Source organism: Labrus mixtus, chromosome 3, assembly GCF_963584025.1.
Source record: "Labrus mixtus chromosome 3, fLabMix1.1, whole genome shotgun sequence".
Classification (NCBI taxonomy): Eukaryota; Metazoa; Chordata; class Actinopteri; order Labriformes; family Labridae; genus Labrus; species Labrus mixtus.
The window spans coordinates 13,926,368-13,944,234 of record NC_083614.1 but is presented as its reverse complement, the minus strand read 5'-3'; the positions used below and the strand labels follow the sequence as shown (position 1 = coordinate 13,944,234).

Genomic DNA, 17,867 nt, shown 5'->3' with positions numbered 1-17,867 from the left:
TAAATTAACAAACTAACTCACAGGTCAAAAACTTTGAGAAAAAAAAACCAAAGAGAGCGATTTCCATCATTTGTTCTTTTCATTGAGGCTTTTGGCTTACACAGTGTATACATAACCGCTAATTCTTTCTTTGTTTATAACCACATGAGTCATTCAAAAGCTCATAAACATGGGGGCGGCTTGCAGAGCAGTCGTCTCTCAACCGGGAGGTTAGATCCCCAGCTCCTGCAGCCACAGGTCCGATGTTTCCTTGGTGTAAGACATATAACCCCAAGTTGCTCCCCCTGCTTTGTCAATGGTGTGTGAATGTGTATGAATGGGATTAGTTAATACTGATGATCACTTTACATAGCAGCCTCTGCCATCAGTGTGTGAGACATGCAGTGTTAAAGCACTTTGAGTAGTCTGAAGAGTAGAAAGAGCTATACAAGCTCAAGTCCATTTACCATTTAACATCTCTAACATGATAGCTGTCCATACAAATCAATGGGCTTTGTAACTAAGTCAAACCATTTCTTCACATACACTGTATAAACAGTCTTTACAAAACATGACCTAGGAGACATCTACTGAATAACAGTAATAGTAAATGAGGAAGCCATTTTTAGACCCTCTATCCTCTAGTCTCCATAACAACTGAGGAGCAGCCACGACTGACTAATGGTCCGAAGAAAAACTGAGAGATGGAAGAAGTGGGGGATGACAGGAGGCAGCAGAGGGAGGGATGGGAGGGAACAGACAAAAGACAAAAAGGATGACACAAAATGTGTCATGGAAACAGGTGAAAGTCTGTAAACCAAAGGGGAATAATGTGAGGTTAGAAACTCACGAGGATAATTCTATTTCTGTATTTGTGGAGGATGATGAGGAGCTATTTTAATCCTTGTCTCCCTCCTCTTCCCTCAGTCTCTCTCTCTCTTCTGTTAATTAAATTACACCCTGTTTCTTCAACCTTACAGACAGAACTAATTCTCACCACAGCATCACAGGAATGTAACGGGGTCTGTGTTGCGGTTTCTTTAGCTGTGTAGCTGTGTGGGGACCAAGTATGCTCTTGTCTTGAGCAAATTACTGCACATAATGACAGGATCTTTACCACTGTAGTTCACATGTAAACACACATACACACACACAAACCAATTTTGCAATCTCCCAACTCAGAAATTATTGTTTTATTTGTTTTTGACCTCATCTTTCCCCTTTCAAAGTAAATAAGAATACATTTCTATTAATCTCTGGGTTTCACTGGTCCAAGAATAGTATACGTTTTGTAGTTGGGGGGGAAATTAAATCCTATGAATTTGAATTTAAACTTCAACCACCATGTACTTGTTAAATACATTTTTGACTCTTCTTTCGCTCTAATCTTTATCTCTTATCCATTGATTTTTGCTTGTTGGCATCCAGGTAAAAGGGGAATCAATGTGTGTTGTGGTCAGTGGAAACAGGAAAAATAAGGAGTCAAAGGTGCAGGTGTAATTGGAAAGGAGGCTGAAAAACAGGAGAAAGAGGGAGTTCAGAGGAGAGAGGTTTTATGGATGAAGAGAAAGATATAAGGATGTAGAAAGGAGAGAACAATGGATGCAGGAGGGCAAATTAACAAGGAAGCAGAGAGAGGGGGATCAAATGCTTCCTTTCTTTTTCACATCTGCCTGAGGACTGAAGGCCCCTGAGGTGTATTTACAGGAAGAATAAGAGGAGACAAAAAACAGAAACAAAAAACACAGTAAAATGGATCTTTTGAAGGACTCTGTGCGGCAGATAAGGTTGATATGTTTCATTTGTGTTTGTGTGGTCCAGCATGTGTTGGTCTGTGAGCTTCATGTCTCTCAGCCTTAGGGTGTCCTGCCTTCCACTGATGGAGCTGCTGTTTTTGTTTCCTTCTAAATAGTGGTTGTCACAGCCGTCCTCCCACACAGAGAACCAGCCAAAAGCCCCTAAATATATCCCTGTTGTTTTCTCTGTGTCTCTGAGACCCTCACGTCCTCTCTCCATATCTCAAAACTGCAGCCGTCCTCCATCTTTGTTTGTGGTGGCCTTAGTGTGGGTCTACATGTGTGTGAGACACCTCTTTTTGACACTGATAATAAATTGTGAAAATTAGTCCTTGTGCATCTGCAAGACGGGTGACAATACTGCTTTGTGTCTCTGTCTTCTGTTTGTATGGGTTTTTCATATTCAAAAACACATGTTTGTGTTAACCTCTGTGTGTGTGTGTGTGTGTGTGTGTGTGTGTGTGTGTGTGTGTGTGTGTGTGTCTCTGTTATCCTCTGAAAGGATCCTGGCAGCAGCAGGAGCACATATGAACATCTCAGTTGACCTGAGGACCCTGAGGGCCGTACGAGTGCTCCGACCCCTCAAACTGGTCTCAGGCATCCCCAGTGAGTGTGATAATTTTTACTGCTATTTGGACTTTGGTAAAGCAAAGGCTAGCTGTGGTGGCACAGCTTCTAAAAATCTGTTTGTTGTTTTTGAGTGTGAACAATTTCATTTAAAAGCAATTGCAAATGAATGTACTTAATTTAAAGTTCAACTAATAAATAATTGATGTCCTTCATAAAACGAGGTATTAGTCTAACATTCGATATAGGAGTGCAAATAAAGACTCCTCTTAGTATAATCCATTTGCTGATTGTTTTGTTATCAGTTGTTTCAAGGTTTGGATATTAAGTGATCAGAAAAAATGTAATGCCCATTCGATAATCACCTTCAGATGGCTTGTTTGGACTTTGAGTCAAATATGCAAAGATGTTAAATTAACTACCATAAAAGGCTTACATGTCACATATTATTCTCCTTTCTAACAAGTTTAAATAAGTCTTAGAGGTCCCTAAAACATGTCTGTAAGGTTTTTTTGTTATAAATCCACTCTGATCCTGTATTACATCATGCCTATAAACCCCTCTATCTCAGCCCTGCTCAGATTAGGCTGTTTCTGTGTCTGTAGCTTTAAATGTAAATGAGCTGTGTCTGGCCACGCCCCTCTGAAGGGGGATTTGTCTCTGGCTTTCTTGCACCATGCCCAATTGTTTACAGTGAGAAGACAGACTCAGAGGGCAGAACAAACACCTAGCTGTGGTCGTGTCACCCACCTGGGGGAGGGGTTACTGCCCTTTGTGATGTCATGAAGGGAAAATCTCCAAACCGCCTGTTTGAGCACACATTTTCTGAAAAATGGAGCTGGCAAAAGAGGGAGAGGATGGACTTTTCTCATAATTGGGGGGTTTGTAGACATCTAGGGACACATATTAAACCGTGGTTAAGTGTATTTTGCCTAATATGTGAACTTAAAAAAAAAACAAATTTTGTATATTTTCAAAGCAAGAATCAGAAGAATGTTTACGATTTTGGTTAATTCAGATGAATTGTCAAAATAGTCAGAATTTGTTTTATTTATTCCAGTCATTGTAAATTGTTGTTACAAGGTTATATTTAATGTACATGCATGTATCAAAAGTTGGTCTGCGAGACGTGTCTCTGCTCTTCCTCATTTTGTAACTGTGTGCTCTACCTCCAGGTCTGCAGATTGTCTTGAAGTCTATAATGAAGGCCATGGTTCCTCTGCTGCAAATCGGCCTTCTGCTCTTTTTTGCAATCCTCATGTTCGCCATCATTGGCCTGGAGTTTTACAGCGGCAAACTGCACCATACCTGCCAGCCACAGCCCGGAATACTAGGTATACACACGCTCATTACTGTACATATTTCCTTATGGTGCACAGGTAGACTATAGGTTGTGTTATGGCCACGGTGTATGGATAGTAATGATTAAATATACAGATATATCAGCAGCACAGCATGGTTGCAAAAGTGTATTTTTTTATTTATAGATTGATACATTCATATATTTTTATGTACGACTCTTTACACAGGGAACTACAACACAGAACTTTAAAACCAAAAAGTCAGGTCCGAGCTCATCTGTTGCTTTTGTTAGTATGTGGGTTCTAAATGTATGCATGTGGAAAATGCAGGCACCTCTGCTTTCACAATCCCCCTGCGTAAACATGTAGACAAAATGTTTTGCCAGGCAGCACCTGTGGACTTGATCAAACCACACGGGCAGTTTTTTCCAATATAATTATAATCAACAATGTGGTAGTGCTCAATGCCTGATTGTACATTCAGAGCTGTCATTAACCATCAAGCTCCTCCTGACATATTGATTCTGAATGGACAGTAAGACAACAGACAAACTGTACAGAGTAATTTATGTCTCTGAATGGTCACGTCACTGTTCAGACAGGCACTCTGCAAACAAACTCTTTTAAAGTCGTTTTGACTTTGATTCAATTCCTTAAGTACAACATGACATTTGGGCAAAGGCCAAGGCTGAGAATACACTGTTACACAACTCACCTGTGGCGCAAAAATGAAGGTCATTATACTCGCCAAGTATATAGATTAGTTTGAACTTTAAAGACCATTTACATGAGAACAAAGATTTTAGTTTTGTTCTGATTTAGTGCTGAAGGTGTTAAATGAAGCGCTCATGTTTCATTGGCTGCTTATTTTTAAATTTATTTTTTATTTGGGTGCCAGCGAACATTGCAGTACATTGAAGGCAATTTATTTTGTCTTTTGTTTGTTTTGGGAACTTGTGTTTTTATAAAACATTATTCATGTCTTTTTGTTTTTTCTCTTTGCATGCACCTTTCCTATTCAGAAAATGAGACGGTGGACTCCTCTGAGGTGGAGTTCCCGTGTGGCATTCGTCAATGTCCGCCTAAATACACCTGCAACGATAACTGGATCGGCCCGAATGACGGCATCACGCAGTTTGACAACATCCTGTTTGCTGTTCTCACAGTCTTCCAGTGCATCACCATGGAGGGGTGGACAACCGTACTCTACAATGTGAGACATCACATACACACATACGTACATTCACATGTGCCAGCCGTAATCTGATCCTCGCTTGCTGAAAATTGTTGATGTGAAGCATTGTTTTGATTTAGACTCCATTAACTCTAATGAACAGAAGAGGCTTTCAGCACACTGGTGGATGCTGAGTGGAGGTCTGCAACCCCTGCAGCCCCTTCTGTTAAATTGCCAGTGGTTTAGAAACAACAGAGGGCTGGATGACTGTGGTTTGATTTTGGCAATGAATCTGCAAAACTCAATACTGTTGTTCTCTCTTCTTGCCTTTTTTGTTTTTTTTCTATCCTGAGAAATGTGTTGCGTGCAGCATCTTTGGGCTAGACCTTCATACAGACCAGCACCTGGTTATGAAATTTGGTGCATTTTAGAATCTGTTGCAAATGTAATAATGGACATTGTAAACCTCTGCTATATGAGTATAAACACAGGAAATGATTTGAAATTCCAAAGATACCAAAAGAAACAAGAACACACTGTTCTGAGCATCACACATAGATATGTTCCCAAAAAATCAGCGTTGTAACCAGACACAGATTCACAGGAGTGCATATGTGCAACGGCCGTTTTCACATATGCACTCCAGATAATATCTAGATTATTACAGGAGTCTGGCCGGAGAAACTCCGGGTAAAGTCTGCGCGAAATATTTGGCTGTTTGCGTTCACATATAGCCTAAAGCCCCTCCGGGTAACCTAATATCCAGAGTTTTTCTGGAGCTTTCTGTATGTGTGAAAAGGGTTACAAGTAAGGTCCTGCATCATGCTTTATAGGATTTTCTTTTGTCTCAGTGTAAAGGACAGGAAGGCAGACACACAGAGACAATATGTAGACAGAAAGGCAAGCAGTTGGCAGCTAGTGACATTTTATGATTATTAATAGATCTGTTGCTGCATGCACATCCAATAAATCAAGTCCAATCAGGTTCACATTTTTGCTTAGCGCTAAATTACAAGGAACACAGGGTGGAATAAGAAAACATCAGACAAACATTTTCCAAAGAAAAAGAGTAATTCTGGGCATGTGTGCTATGTGGAGACTTATTCAGTTATTCAGTGTTTCAAGTTCAGTATTGATCCCTTTTCAAAAACACAACTGCAGGCTCAAGGCACTCCTAAGAAGACCTGTGGAATCTGATTAAGGGAGGATTTAATGGGATTGATAAAACACAATCCCAAATCACCCTCAAGGACAAACAGCATTAGGTAACACTTTACAATAAGGTACACATACTTTGCATAGTTACCGATGGACGAATGAGAACAAAATGCTAGTAAACCTTTTAGTTAAGAGGTAGGTAGTGTGAAACTCCTCATCAAACATTATAGATTAGCTAATGACTACATAACAGATAATGAATGCTAGATAAACTACACAAAGTTTTGCATGGTTACTGGGGAACAAATGAGAACGTAATAATGTGTTGTAATTCTGTTGTTCTCTATGAAACACTTAGAGATGTAAACTTCTTGTGTGATGTATGAGATATTCAACTGTGAGGCAGAATTCTAGTTTTCTTTTACCTCAGACAATAAAGTGACAATCATACACTCTACAGCACAACCTTGTGTTCTTCATTTATTAGAGGTCAGCTTCTACCTGCTCTCATTTTTTTTATTAAGATGGATAAAGGAAAAAGACGTGTCACAGAAATTGTATGACGTTGCCTAAAGTGATGCTCAGTGAGCTTGATGATTGAAGGTGGGACGATATGATCCTGCAGTGCTGCTGAAATATGAATGCTGACCAAAGAGACTTACTTTGATGATGTTTAATGTAGTCACTGAGATACACAGAAACGTTCTGATGTCTAGGTGCTGTAAAGTAATGTAAAAAAAAAGTAGTGGTGCTCTACTCTGTTTCTATATTGGTTCATACATACTATATAGCTTCTCCTCTATGAGTCCAGAGTAGATCAATTCACATGACCCTGGTCGATGCCACGCCTGCAACTGGAACGTCACCTACACTTTGGTATTTCTGGCTTGTGTTTAATTTCTATCTTGTATTTAACTTACTTTAGAATTTATTTTGATGTTTCAGGCTGATGATGCCTTGGGCCCCAACTGGAACTGGCTCTACTTCATCCCTCTTATCATCATCGGATCTTTTTTTGTCCTGAATCTGGTGCTGGGAGTCTTGTCTGGGTGGGTACTCATTTCTTGTTATCATTTAATTTGCAAGCTGAAGTAACACGTTTGTAAAGGAGATTTGCTGGATATATTGCTCGCCCACACACAATCAACATAATAAGATTTGTACCTGCTCTTTGAAATGCTGGCCCCAGTTAAATAGCACCCCTGTATGTTAAGATGCTGCTTCTTCCTGCTGTACACAACTGGTGATCCTTGCTGGCCTTAAGTTGCTTTTTCAATTGATTTCAGGGTTGTCAAGTATTTAATGTGCGCTACTGTAATAAAATAGAACAGAATAGATATGTATTGCCATTTGCGAAGGGATAGGACAGTACAGTACATGTACATTGGTATGAGTGTTCATTCCTCCAAGAGTCAGCTCTACAAAATAAGTTTGAAAATAGAAGAGCAAGATAAAAGATAAAAGAGCAGCAAAATAATTAAAATTGTACCTCCAAAAAGTACACAAGAAATATAAATAACCGGTTCATTTTATAAAAACTAGAAATGGAGATATTGCACAATATAGTAAAAATATGTTATCTTGTCCGGAGAATTGTGTACATCTGCGATTTTTTTTTACATCATGTGAATGCACACAGAACATTTTCCATAGCTGTTATTACACATTATATTATTGCACAGTTATCCTAAAGGCAATTATTGTACAATTAGTTTTTGTACTGTGAGATGGTATGATGTCCATTGAGTATGTGAGGCGTGGGGTGTGATATAACCTTCATGTCCTGTGATATGAGTCTGACAGCAGCAGGAAAGAAGCTGTTGTTGAAGCGGGCCTCGTGAATTGAGATGCTCTCTGGTCTGTGGTGTTGACGGTTGTATCCTAAATCCTTCCACCTGAACAGAGCATGATCTGGGTGGTGTTTGTCCCTGAGGGTGCTCTGTTTATTTCACCTCAAGCGCTGTGTGTGTACAGTGTTTCCAGGGAGGGGAGAGCTGGTGATCCTTTCTGCGGTTTTGATGACCCTTTGAAGGGATTTTCTCTCTGCCAGGGTGATGTATCCAAACCACACAGTGATTCCACTTGTGAGGATGCTTTCAACTAGTCCCCCGTGTTGTGTTTGGCTTTTTAGGTACCAGAACTATAACAGATGATCTAAAGGTCTGAGGGACAATTTCCTGCATGAGAGAGGTGTTTCAGATGGCTCTGTACATCCCTGCCAGCTGTTCAGCACAGACCTTTAGGATGTTGCCATTTCCTTAGGTCCTTAGGAATAGAAGTAACAGACTTTTCCCTGCTAGGATTACTCCTGTAATCTGATATGGATTGTATTCCCTGCCACATACCTCTTGTGGTGTTGTCTTTGGAAGTATGTCCTTTTGGCAGCTCTGATGGACTTTTGGAGCTCATACTGGGCATGCTTATACTCCCTGATGTCCCCTGATTTAAAGAATGCACACCACATGTGAATGTCTGCAATGAACCAGGGTTTCAGAATACTGGGGAATCTAACAATGTTTGGAAACAAGACAAACTACTTTATAACTCCTGTGTTATACTGAACTTTTTTTTTCAAATATATGATAATTTATTCACTGACTTCACTGTATATTATCAGTAGGTTAAGGACTTCAGACACCTTCTTTGAAGGCAAGGGACTTGATTTGGTGAATCTGGTATGTGCTGAAGAGGATGTGTGCAACATATACATTTGAGAAGTTGCATTAAAGCTCATTGTAGTCTGCACATTGCACTCTGTGGATTCTTAAAGGTAGAAATTAATCAATTTTTATTAGCAGCATGCACATTCCTTGGGTATACAGAGGACTGGACGTTTCAATACATGTTTGTAGTCACCTTTGTAAATTCACCCTTTTTCTGTCCATTAATTTCAGCCTACTGGTTGTGACTGTAGTTTTTGGCACTAAGACTTTTCTGCATTTTCTGGTGCTGGTAGCCTTATGTGCCACAGGAAAGACTCAACTTAACTGACTTATGAGTTTTCAGATGCACCATTAGTTTTGGGTTGGGACAAGATCAACTTGAGAGTGTGCACACTCAGCCTTCAGATCCTTCCAAGGTGAGGATAATAGTCACACAGCCTGTCACACAGTATGAGGCTGTGTGACTATTCAGTCAGCTGGTATTGTTGTCCTGACAGAAAAAAGACAGTGTTAATTGTTTTTTCACTGACTAGTTGAGCTGCTGTCTATACAAACCCTGCTGCTTCAGTGCACAGTGTCTAAGTCTGTACAAGTTAATTAGTTTTACAGAAAGGTTAATTGGGGATCCATTGTCATTATCTCCACCGTGGGAGAGAAGAGAGAAGAAACCTCCTTTGCCTTCCTCTCTCTCCTCTTGTCTCATTTTGTGGTTGAATGTACAAGTGAAGTGTGTGTGTACAACTGTTTCCTAAAAGAGTAAGTAAATGCTTCTGTGGTTTGGTTTTGCAGGGAATTTGCCAAAGAGAGGGAGAGGGTGGAAAACCGCAGGGCCTTCATGAAGCTGAGACGCCAACAGCAGATTGAGAGAGAACTCAACGGCTACCGGGCCTGGATCGACAGAGCAGGTGGCTTTAGTCCCAGACACAGCTCAGGGAGACCAATGATATTCTGCTCTAGATAAGAGAGAGAGAATCAATATTTCACCTTAAGCTTAAAGTCTAACTTTATTAGTTGTAAATATTGGGCTTTTTTTTCCTCTTCACTATCATCTGCTGCTCATTTCTAATGTTTGTGTGACTTTACAGAGGAAGTGATGCTTGCAGAGGAGAATAAGACTTCAGGACCTTCAGCCCTCGATGGTAAGTTAGAAATATAGTTTCATAATCTCTCTATAATGTCAGAGTTCATGTTGTCTTTCTGCTGTCTTTACACTGCTTTACATTCTGTCTCTCTTCAACTCATTTTGATTGATGCCAGCATGTAGCTATAATGTAAATGTGCTTAAAAGGCTGTTTGAAGCTGTATTATGTAGCCTATGTGTTTTTTCCAGGTTTACTTTAAAAAAATACTTAGATAAGATAAGGACATAGTTGACAAGTTGAACTACATTTCAGTCTGGTTTTCATTTGTAGCCCTGCTAGCTGCCATCCTTTTGAGCCCTGATTCATCAAAACTGAAAGGATGGCACACTGAAATATTTCTGCAACTGTTTTATGCAGAGAAATGTTGTACAGTATATAGTTCCTCAAGAGGGAATCTTAATGAGATTTCCCTGACTTCTCCCCAGTACATTAATTTTGATCAAACTAATGATATTCCCTTTTGCCTTAGCTGTAATTAGTGCTATGAGTTAATTAGCAAAGGTTAGCATGCAGGCATTGTAAACATAACATGAATGGCATCAGCATGTTACCAGTGTGGTGGTGATTGTTAATATGCTAATGTCAGCGTTAAGCTGAAAAGCGAAACTATGACAATGCACAGCAACATTTCTGGTAATCATCAGTCTTTATCTACAAACATCATCAGATCAAAATAATAATTTCTCCAATGCTTTTGCTTGTCATTGATTTGAAACATTAGCCTCAGCTGTACTAAGCTGATTAATATCTGCTTAGCAAACGCTTATGACAAAACTTAGATGTGGGACATAGTAAAAAAAACTTCAGCATAGACTGTAGGTGTCAGTCACAGTGAAATTTGACACACTTTTGGTAGAGCATTCCTGTGCGAAGTGTCCTAATTTTTGGCATTATAATTGTGACTTTGTTAGCATGCCATAGTTAGCATAGTTGTTTTTGCAGCCTCATTGAGCTTCTACTGTGGTGGAAGACTCTTACTCCTGTTGAAATGTACCTCCTGAGACAAAAAAAAAAATCTAAAACATTAAAAGTTTCCCTCAATATCAAAAGACAGAAAAAAAAATCCTCACCATATATCAGCTCAGGATATATTGTACTGCCCGGTTTTTTGTTGCTGCCGTGGAGCACTTGGTAAGATCACGTACTGATAGTGCTAAACCTGCCACTACACACGAGGCCCAAAAAAAGACAACTTAATGCCTCCTCTGACCCCTTTACTGTACTTTGACCTTTCCTCCTCACTAAAGCAGCAGGGCTTTTATTAAATGTTCATTGATTGGCAGCTCTCAGGAGTCTCCCAGAGTGGAGTACAGGTGGTGCATATGGTGAGAACCGCCCTCTGCTCTCCCGCCCTCCCTCACCAACTTCACCATCTCATATTTCACGCACATCGCCACTTAAATATGCACAAGACGGGGCTTGAACAAAGTTAAACCTTGTTCTGTAAGTTTCTTGCTCAGGATGTTTCTGAAATAAGAAGGATAAATTGAAAATAACAATCTGGGGGAAAAACAGATAGAGAGAAAAGAGAGCAGAAGCTCTGCCTAAAAGAAGGTGGGGGACTGCTGTTGCCTCAGCAACCATTGGTCTGAAAAGGCAGCAGCATGTGCTTGCAATGTGTGAGTGTGTTGACAGGTCTTTGTGGTCCTGCCTTTCGCAAACACTAGTGTATGTGTGTAAAATGGAAGCAGTTTTGTTTTTGTATGTGATTCTCTCTGTGTGTTTGATCAGTGGCTTATTGAAAAAAAAATCCCCAAGCAAATATTGACTGTAAGCAATTTTCAGAAATCACAAGGCACTGGGAAGGTGCTAGTGGGGGGAGGGATAGGAAAGGTAATCATAAAAACACCAGTCAGTGATAAAGGTCAACACATACTCATCACACTAAATCCAGCATGTGTGCACTGCACGTCCTGTCCGCTGCTACTGTGCCACAGCACTTGTACACAGCTGAAATTAGAGCAATGCATGGGCCGTCAAGTCGCCTGTGAGCATGGTTTGTCGTAAGAGATCAAATAGCAGGAAAAGTCATGCATTCAGTTGCATGGATCATTACACTTACAATCATTTTTTTTCTCATTTGACTGTAGAGTTAATGAGCTTAACTTTCCCTCTCAGCTAAAACTTCACAGACGTTAGATTTTCATGCAGATTATGCTTGCTGTGATTTCTCTTTATCATTTGCTTCGTCATTATCTTTTTATTGTTTATTGATTTCATGTCATACTTGCATACTGCCTGAGTCTACCCGTGAGTGTTTTTAAATGTAAGGGTGGCCGTGCAGCAGACATATTTTTGGGCTTTGTTGACAAAAAAAATCAGCAAACACAAACAATCCAGTCGTATTGACTTACTGAGAATTTAAAAATGCAAAAGAAAAAGAAAACAAACTATATCTCCTGCTAATGTTGCCCAAAGGTCTGCTTTGTGTCACTATCCTCACAGTGTGTCCCCTTAAGCTTCATGAATGTGTTGGTTAAACAGTTTGTACTGCTTGTTCTGGGGCATTTTATTTGCAATCTTCTCTGCAGTGTTAAAGAGAGCCACCACTATCAAGAGGAGAGGGATGGACGTGGTGCATCGAGGGCAACCAGGGGATGAACAGTATGGTGACATCTCCTCTGTGGGTGAGTGGGAGTCTGGACAGAAACATAAATATGGTCACATAAAGTATAGGTCTTAGCTCTGCAGCTGCCGAAAGAGAAGCATATCTCTCCTTCTGATCCCCACAGGCATCCCCATGGCCAGATCAAGTATCAGGAGCGCCAAGCGGGGTCCAACAGCATATTTTCATCGCAAAGAGCGTCTCCTGCGAATTTCCATCCGCCGTGTGGTGAAGACACAAACTTTCTACTGGACAGTGCTGGGCCTTGTGGCTCTCAACACACTGTGTGTGGCAATTGTTCACCACAATCAGCCTCTGTGGCTGTCCAACTTCCTCTGTGAGTCATATCAGGAAATTCATAAAGTATTGAGGAGTGGTCTGACTGTTCATATGCTTCATGACCCCACTGCAACAGCTATCAAATAAAGTGATTTTATCATGTAATTGAAAGGGTTTGTGTTTAAAGTAAAACAATGGAAACATCATTTTTTGTTTTTTGTTGCAGACTATGCAGAGTTCCTGTTCCTCGCTCTGTTCCTGACTGAAATGTTTCTGAAGATGTACAGCTTGGGGCCGCGTCTCTACTTCCACTCCTCCTTTAATTGCTTTGACTGCAGTGTCAGTACTTTGTCTCCCTCTCTTTGTTTCTCACAAGACCCACTGCTTGTCTTTGAAGACTATGAATTATCAGCCTTGTTACCCTCTGTCATCGTCTGTTGCCTCATCCCTACTTCTCTCTGTCACTATGTGAAATCAAAATGCACATTTCTTCATTTGTGTGTTTAAATTGAAGAGGTAATTCCTAATATACCTTTTAATTAAATATATATATTTATATCCTTTTGTATATCTGTGTAGGTAATTGTTGGCAGCATCTTTGAAGTGCTGTGGGGGTTCTTCAGGCCCGGCACTTCCTTTGGCATCAGTGTCCTGCGTGCTCTCCGTCTGCTGAGAATCTTCAAGATCACCAAGTTAGTGCAGCAGCCCTCCTCACTCTATACCATCTGTTAAGATGCTTGGTACTATTTACAAGGAATATTCACTGCTGGCTAAAGGCTAGAAGTCATGCTGATGAAATATGTAGTATTTTTTATATTTTACAATAGTTGGATACGACTGTTAGGTACCATGGATCTTTAAAATATCGTATTATATACTTGTATTCATAAAGTAGACAATGAAGTACTTCTGACAATAATTTCTTCTACCTTTAATCAAGATGAAACCAGAAATAAAACATCTTCTTTTGAAGTAGTGCCATTTGCCAGACTTCTTCTATCATTGAGCATTTCATCATGCATCATATTTTATTCCATGCAATATTACTTTTGTTTGTCAGAACCTTGAACCCCATTATCAACAAAATAAATACAAATTGCACCTTGACAGTTTGGATGGAGATTCAGTTGTTATGCTTTTTGTTGCAACATTTTTTCACCACTTCAAAATTCATCATTGTGATATTTTGTGGCTTTAAAGGTACTGGGCGTCTCTGAGAAATCTGGTCATCTCTCTGATGAACTCCATGAAGTCCATCATCTCGCTCATCTTCCTCCTCTTCCTGTTCATCGTTGTCTTTGCACTCCTTGGCATGCAGCTCTTCGGTGGCAGGTGAAGTTAAAGTATCCCTAAGGCCCTTTGAGAGAAATACAATTACCTATCGTTCTGTCCACCACGCCTCATGAGTCCATAAAGAAACTGAATAAAGTGAGGAAACAACTAGGCAGAAAATAAAGACTGTTAATGTTTCCCACTTGGCTGGTTGCACGAATCCTAGAATCCTACTGAATACACATTCTCAAACATAGAACAAAGCTAAAGACGACTACATGGATCACTAGGTTTCCTCTTTATTTAACAGACGTAGTTGAGGGGAGAATAGATTGTCCTAAGTCCTGTCTACTGTTGTTTTCATGATACAGAGACACTATGTGATTTAATACACTGCCTTTGTCACACACACAGCTATTGTTGCTTAGTTTTCCCTTGAGTCGAAGGCTGTTTCCAACAAGCTGTCACTTATATATATTCTGGCAGAGGTACACACAGACTGGCCTCCAGAATACAGAGCGTGCTTTAAAAAAAAAAAAAAAAGAGCCAGCTAGAGAGGAGGAGAATTGATTTCTCCCCAACTGAAAAACTAAATAAAAACTATACCTGGCTCTGCTTTTTTTTTAAGGACTGCATGTGTCATATCCTTCTTACAGGTTCATCTTTGAAGACTACACTCCGACAAACTTTGACACCTTCCCTGCAGCCATCATGACCGTCTTTCAGGTCTGGAAATATACCTGACAATTGACGAATGCTCTCTGTTTCACACACATTTTGTAATGTGGAGTTTATAACTCAGCTTAAGTGATGCTTAGGATGGTTCTGTGGATGATATTATGTGTTATTGTGTGGTTTATATTTCCAGATCTTGACTGGAGAGGACTGGAACGAGGTTATGTACAACGGTATTCGCTCTCAAGGAGGAGTGAAGTCTGGCATGTGGTCCTCTATCTACTTTATTGTGCTCACACTATTTGGAAACTGTATCCTCTGTTACACTTCTATAAATACAACTGGAATTGCCATTACACGTATAGTGCTTAATGCCTTTTCTTGTATTAGCTATCCTAAACTCACTTCCATGATTACTGAAGGAAAGCTGATTTGATAAAAGTCTGATGTTTTTTTTTTGGATTTCTTTCTGTTAAGCTCTGGATTTCTTGTGTTAGTTTTGTTCTTTATTTATTACGTCAATCTGTTTTTGCTTTCCCAGATTACTTTTCCCAGATTTTCTATTACCCTAAATGTGCATTACATCATTCAGACCAGCTGAGCTGCAGAGATGCAGGCGCAGGAGTTGATTCTTAGTGGGATCTGCAATTCTTCTATCACTATCTACCTGTTAAAAGAAAAAAAAAAAAATTACACTTTGATGCTGTCCTTAACTCCTTTATGACCAGACACTCTGCTGAACGTCTTTTTGGCCATTGCTGTGGATAATCTCGCCAATGCACAAGAACTTACTAAGGTAACAATAAAACGAGAAACAGAAAATATATCAAAGAAACTCGGTCTGGTCTGCTGTAATTCTTGTTCGACTGTTACGTAACACTACATACTTTTTAAAATCTCTCCCCTCCGACATGTCAATTTTCTCTCAATATTTTATGTCCAATTACTAAAACTCGATCATGTAACAGTTGTTCAGCCATCTTGTCCTCTTTTGGTCAGGATGAAGAGGAAGCAGAGGCAGCGTTCAACCAAAAGCACGCTCTCCAGAAGGCAAAGGAGGTCGGACCGTTGTCCTCGTTCATGTCGTCAGAGTAAGTGCTGTGTGCATCCATCTGCCCTGCCTGCCTGACTTCCTCTCCTCCTCCCTCTGTCTTCTCCCTCCAGGGTTTTCAAAATGGCAAAGCAGAAGTAACCTGCCATGCCAACACTTAACATGATTTTCAGCTAGCCTTGAGCAAATTGTTTGTCTATCAGTTGGTTTAGTAGATTTGAATTACTAAACAACATCATGCAAAACAGATTTATCTATGGAGGCTAATGGTTACAATTAGCTTACAGATGTGCATTCAAATGTCACTTAGGGTCTGTTAAGAGAGTCAGTATTTAGAGCTGTGGGACTTATTGATACGTCTTTACAGACAAGTCTACCATCCAGCCTCTGCCTGCTCCTGGCACTGTCATTTAATCTAAATTGGAGCTTAATGTATGTTTCCATGGCTACTGGTTCTACTCCAAGATGGGAGGTGCTTCTATTGTTGTTATGGAGACAGGGTTACTCAGTCTTCTATACAGTAATATACTTTTGTTTACTGCAATGTGGATCTTGTTGCAAGAAAGAGGTGTAAGGAAGTTAAACAAAGCTTTGATCAGAAGTATTCTGTAAAATTTTCATTCATGAAGTAACATGATCTTGTCTTTTCAATGCTCAGGTTTCCGGCTTGCAGAGTAGATTGTTTCCTTTTTCTCAGGGACTGTTTTCACATTGTTGTCTAAACTGGTGGAAGTGCATGTGCATGCACAAGAGTGGAGACCTCTGGCTCTGTGTGCACGCTGTGTAATGAGAAACATGCAGTTTGTCGCATGGGCATGTGGAAGATTTTCCGACAAAACATTCAATAACATTGATGACTGATGTACCTTCTTCTCTAACGCTTCCTATCTTCCTATCTTCGCTCTGGAGGCCTTGCCATTTTCCTAAAACCTCCTCATCGAAATTAAAACAAAGAGAGCTTGAGGTGCACATTAGTTTGAGAGTACCCAGCTGAGGGTCACGCTCCTGTCAGAACCCATAGAGGAGATGGGAATACCACAGGGTCATCCGGGCCGCCATCGGTATTCAGAGAGGACGCTCTGAACTTTGAGGGTTTCTGGTCTCGTCTCACAATGTCAGCTATAAAACCCCTGCGGTCCGTGACCCTGCTGACCTTGTAGAAACTTGTATGACAGCATTTGCTCCATTAAAGGCTTAATATGCAATTTTTCACACTTAAATGTAATAGAAATCAAGTATATCCTCTGAAAATCACTCTGTGAGTCATGACTGTCTACAATGGGTGTAACACCCGAGTCCCACTGTCTGCCATGTTTTCTGAGTTTTCCTAGCTGTAGCATCACTTTGTTTACATCGCCGGGACGGCCGACCGGCTTATCCCCTCGCATATAAAAGTTGTTTAATTGAGGGACTAGAGAAAAGAAGTATAACATACTGTACTCACTGATTAATTGAATGTCACATAAGCGTTTTTAGATCACGGTCATTTCAGGTAAATTTACATGCAGTGTGAAGATAAGAGCATAATAAAGATCACTAGCATTAGCATGCTAACACAACAATGCACCGCGAGTTGTTTTGGTTTCATGCTGGTGCTCAAGGGCGACATCTGCTGGATCAAAAAATCGCATATTAAACCTTCAAAAAAGATAAAGCACGTTGAAGTCTAATAATGATTTCAGCTTTTTTGAAATGCATGCATCTGCTCTGGATGATCAAAGGAAGAAAAACAGAAATTACACACACACACACACACACACACTGAACACTTTTTATAAGCTGCAAAAGGTTATCCAAAGACTTAAGTTTAAGGGAAGTGTGTGGAGCGTTTTTCTTCCACTGTGAAGCCTTTTAACCCTCCTCCAAATTCTCTGCAATAATATTGAGCTAACATGTTGAAGCCCAGCACAGTTATTAGCCACATTGAGGTCCTAGCATGTCAGAGAAGAATGCTAATGTATGAGTGCTCTGAGGTTGTTGGTGTGTTCAGAGCTGCATCCCAGTGTGGTGGTTATTTGCTCAAAGGTTATCTAAATATGCACTCTTTTTCTTCTGTTTTCTGGTGGAGCCCATCTCTGTGTCTTTCCTGTCATACTGCAGCTCAGCCTGTCTAACATCTCTATTTGACCTCAGGCGTCTTTATCTTATCAATGTTGCGCTTACTGTTGATGTTTATGAATGTTGTTTGACTCTGTCTAATACTGA

The 17,867-nt window shown here is 40.2% G+C and overlaps 1 protein-coding gene across 1 annotated transcript in view; it reads left to right on the top strand.

Annotated features, from left to right (window-relative positions):
- Positions 1-17,867, top strand: part of LOC132959522 (voltage-dependent R-type calcium channel subunit alpha-1E) — a 62,724-nt gene that overhangs the window by 22,631 nt on the left and 22,226 nt on the right. Inside the window, exons 4-18 of the mRNA XM_061032610.1 lie at positions 2,278-2,381; positions 3,518-3,676; positions 4,666-4,856; positions 6,921-7,024; positions 9,428-9,543; positions 9,724-9,777; positions 12,312-12,407; positions 12,513-12,722; positions 12,891-13,003; positions 13,244-13,356; positions 13,865-13,996; positions 14,593-14,662; positions 14,805-14,922; positions 15,340-15,407; positions 15,611-15,702. Of these exons, the coding sequence (XP_060888593.1) occupies positions 2,278-2,381; positions 3,518-3,676; positions 4,666-4,856; positions 6,921-7,024; positions 9,428-9,543; positions 9,724-9,777; positions 12,312-12,407; positions 12,513-12,722; positions 12,891-13,003; positions 13,244-13,356; positions 13,865-13,996; positions 14,593-14,662; positions 14,805-14,922; positions 15,340-15,407; positions 15,611-15,702 (1,740 nt within the window). The remainder of the gene's footprint in view (positions 1-2,277; positions 2,382-3,517; positions 3,677-4,665; positions 4,857-6,920; positions 7,025-9,427; positions 9,544-9,723; positions 9,778-12,311; positions 12,408-12,512; positions 12,723-12,890; positions 13,004-13,243; positions 13,357-13,864; positions 13,997-14,592; positions 14,663-14,804; positions 14,923-15,339; positions 15,408-15,610; positions 15,703-17,867) is intronic.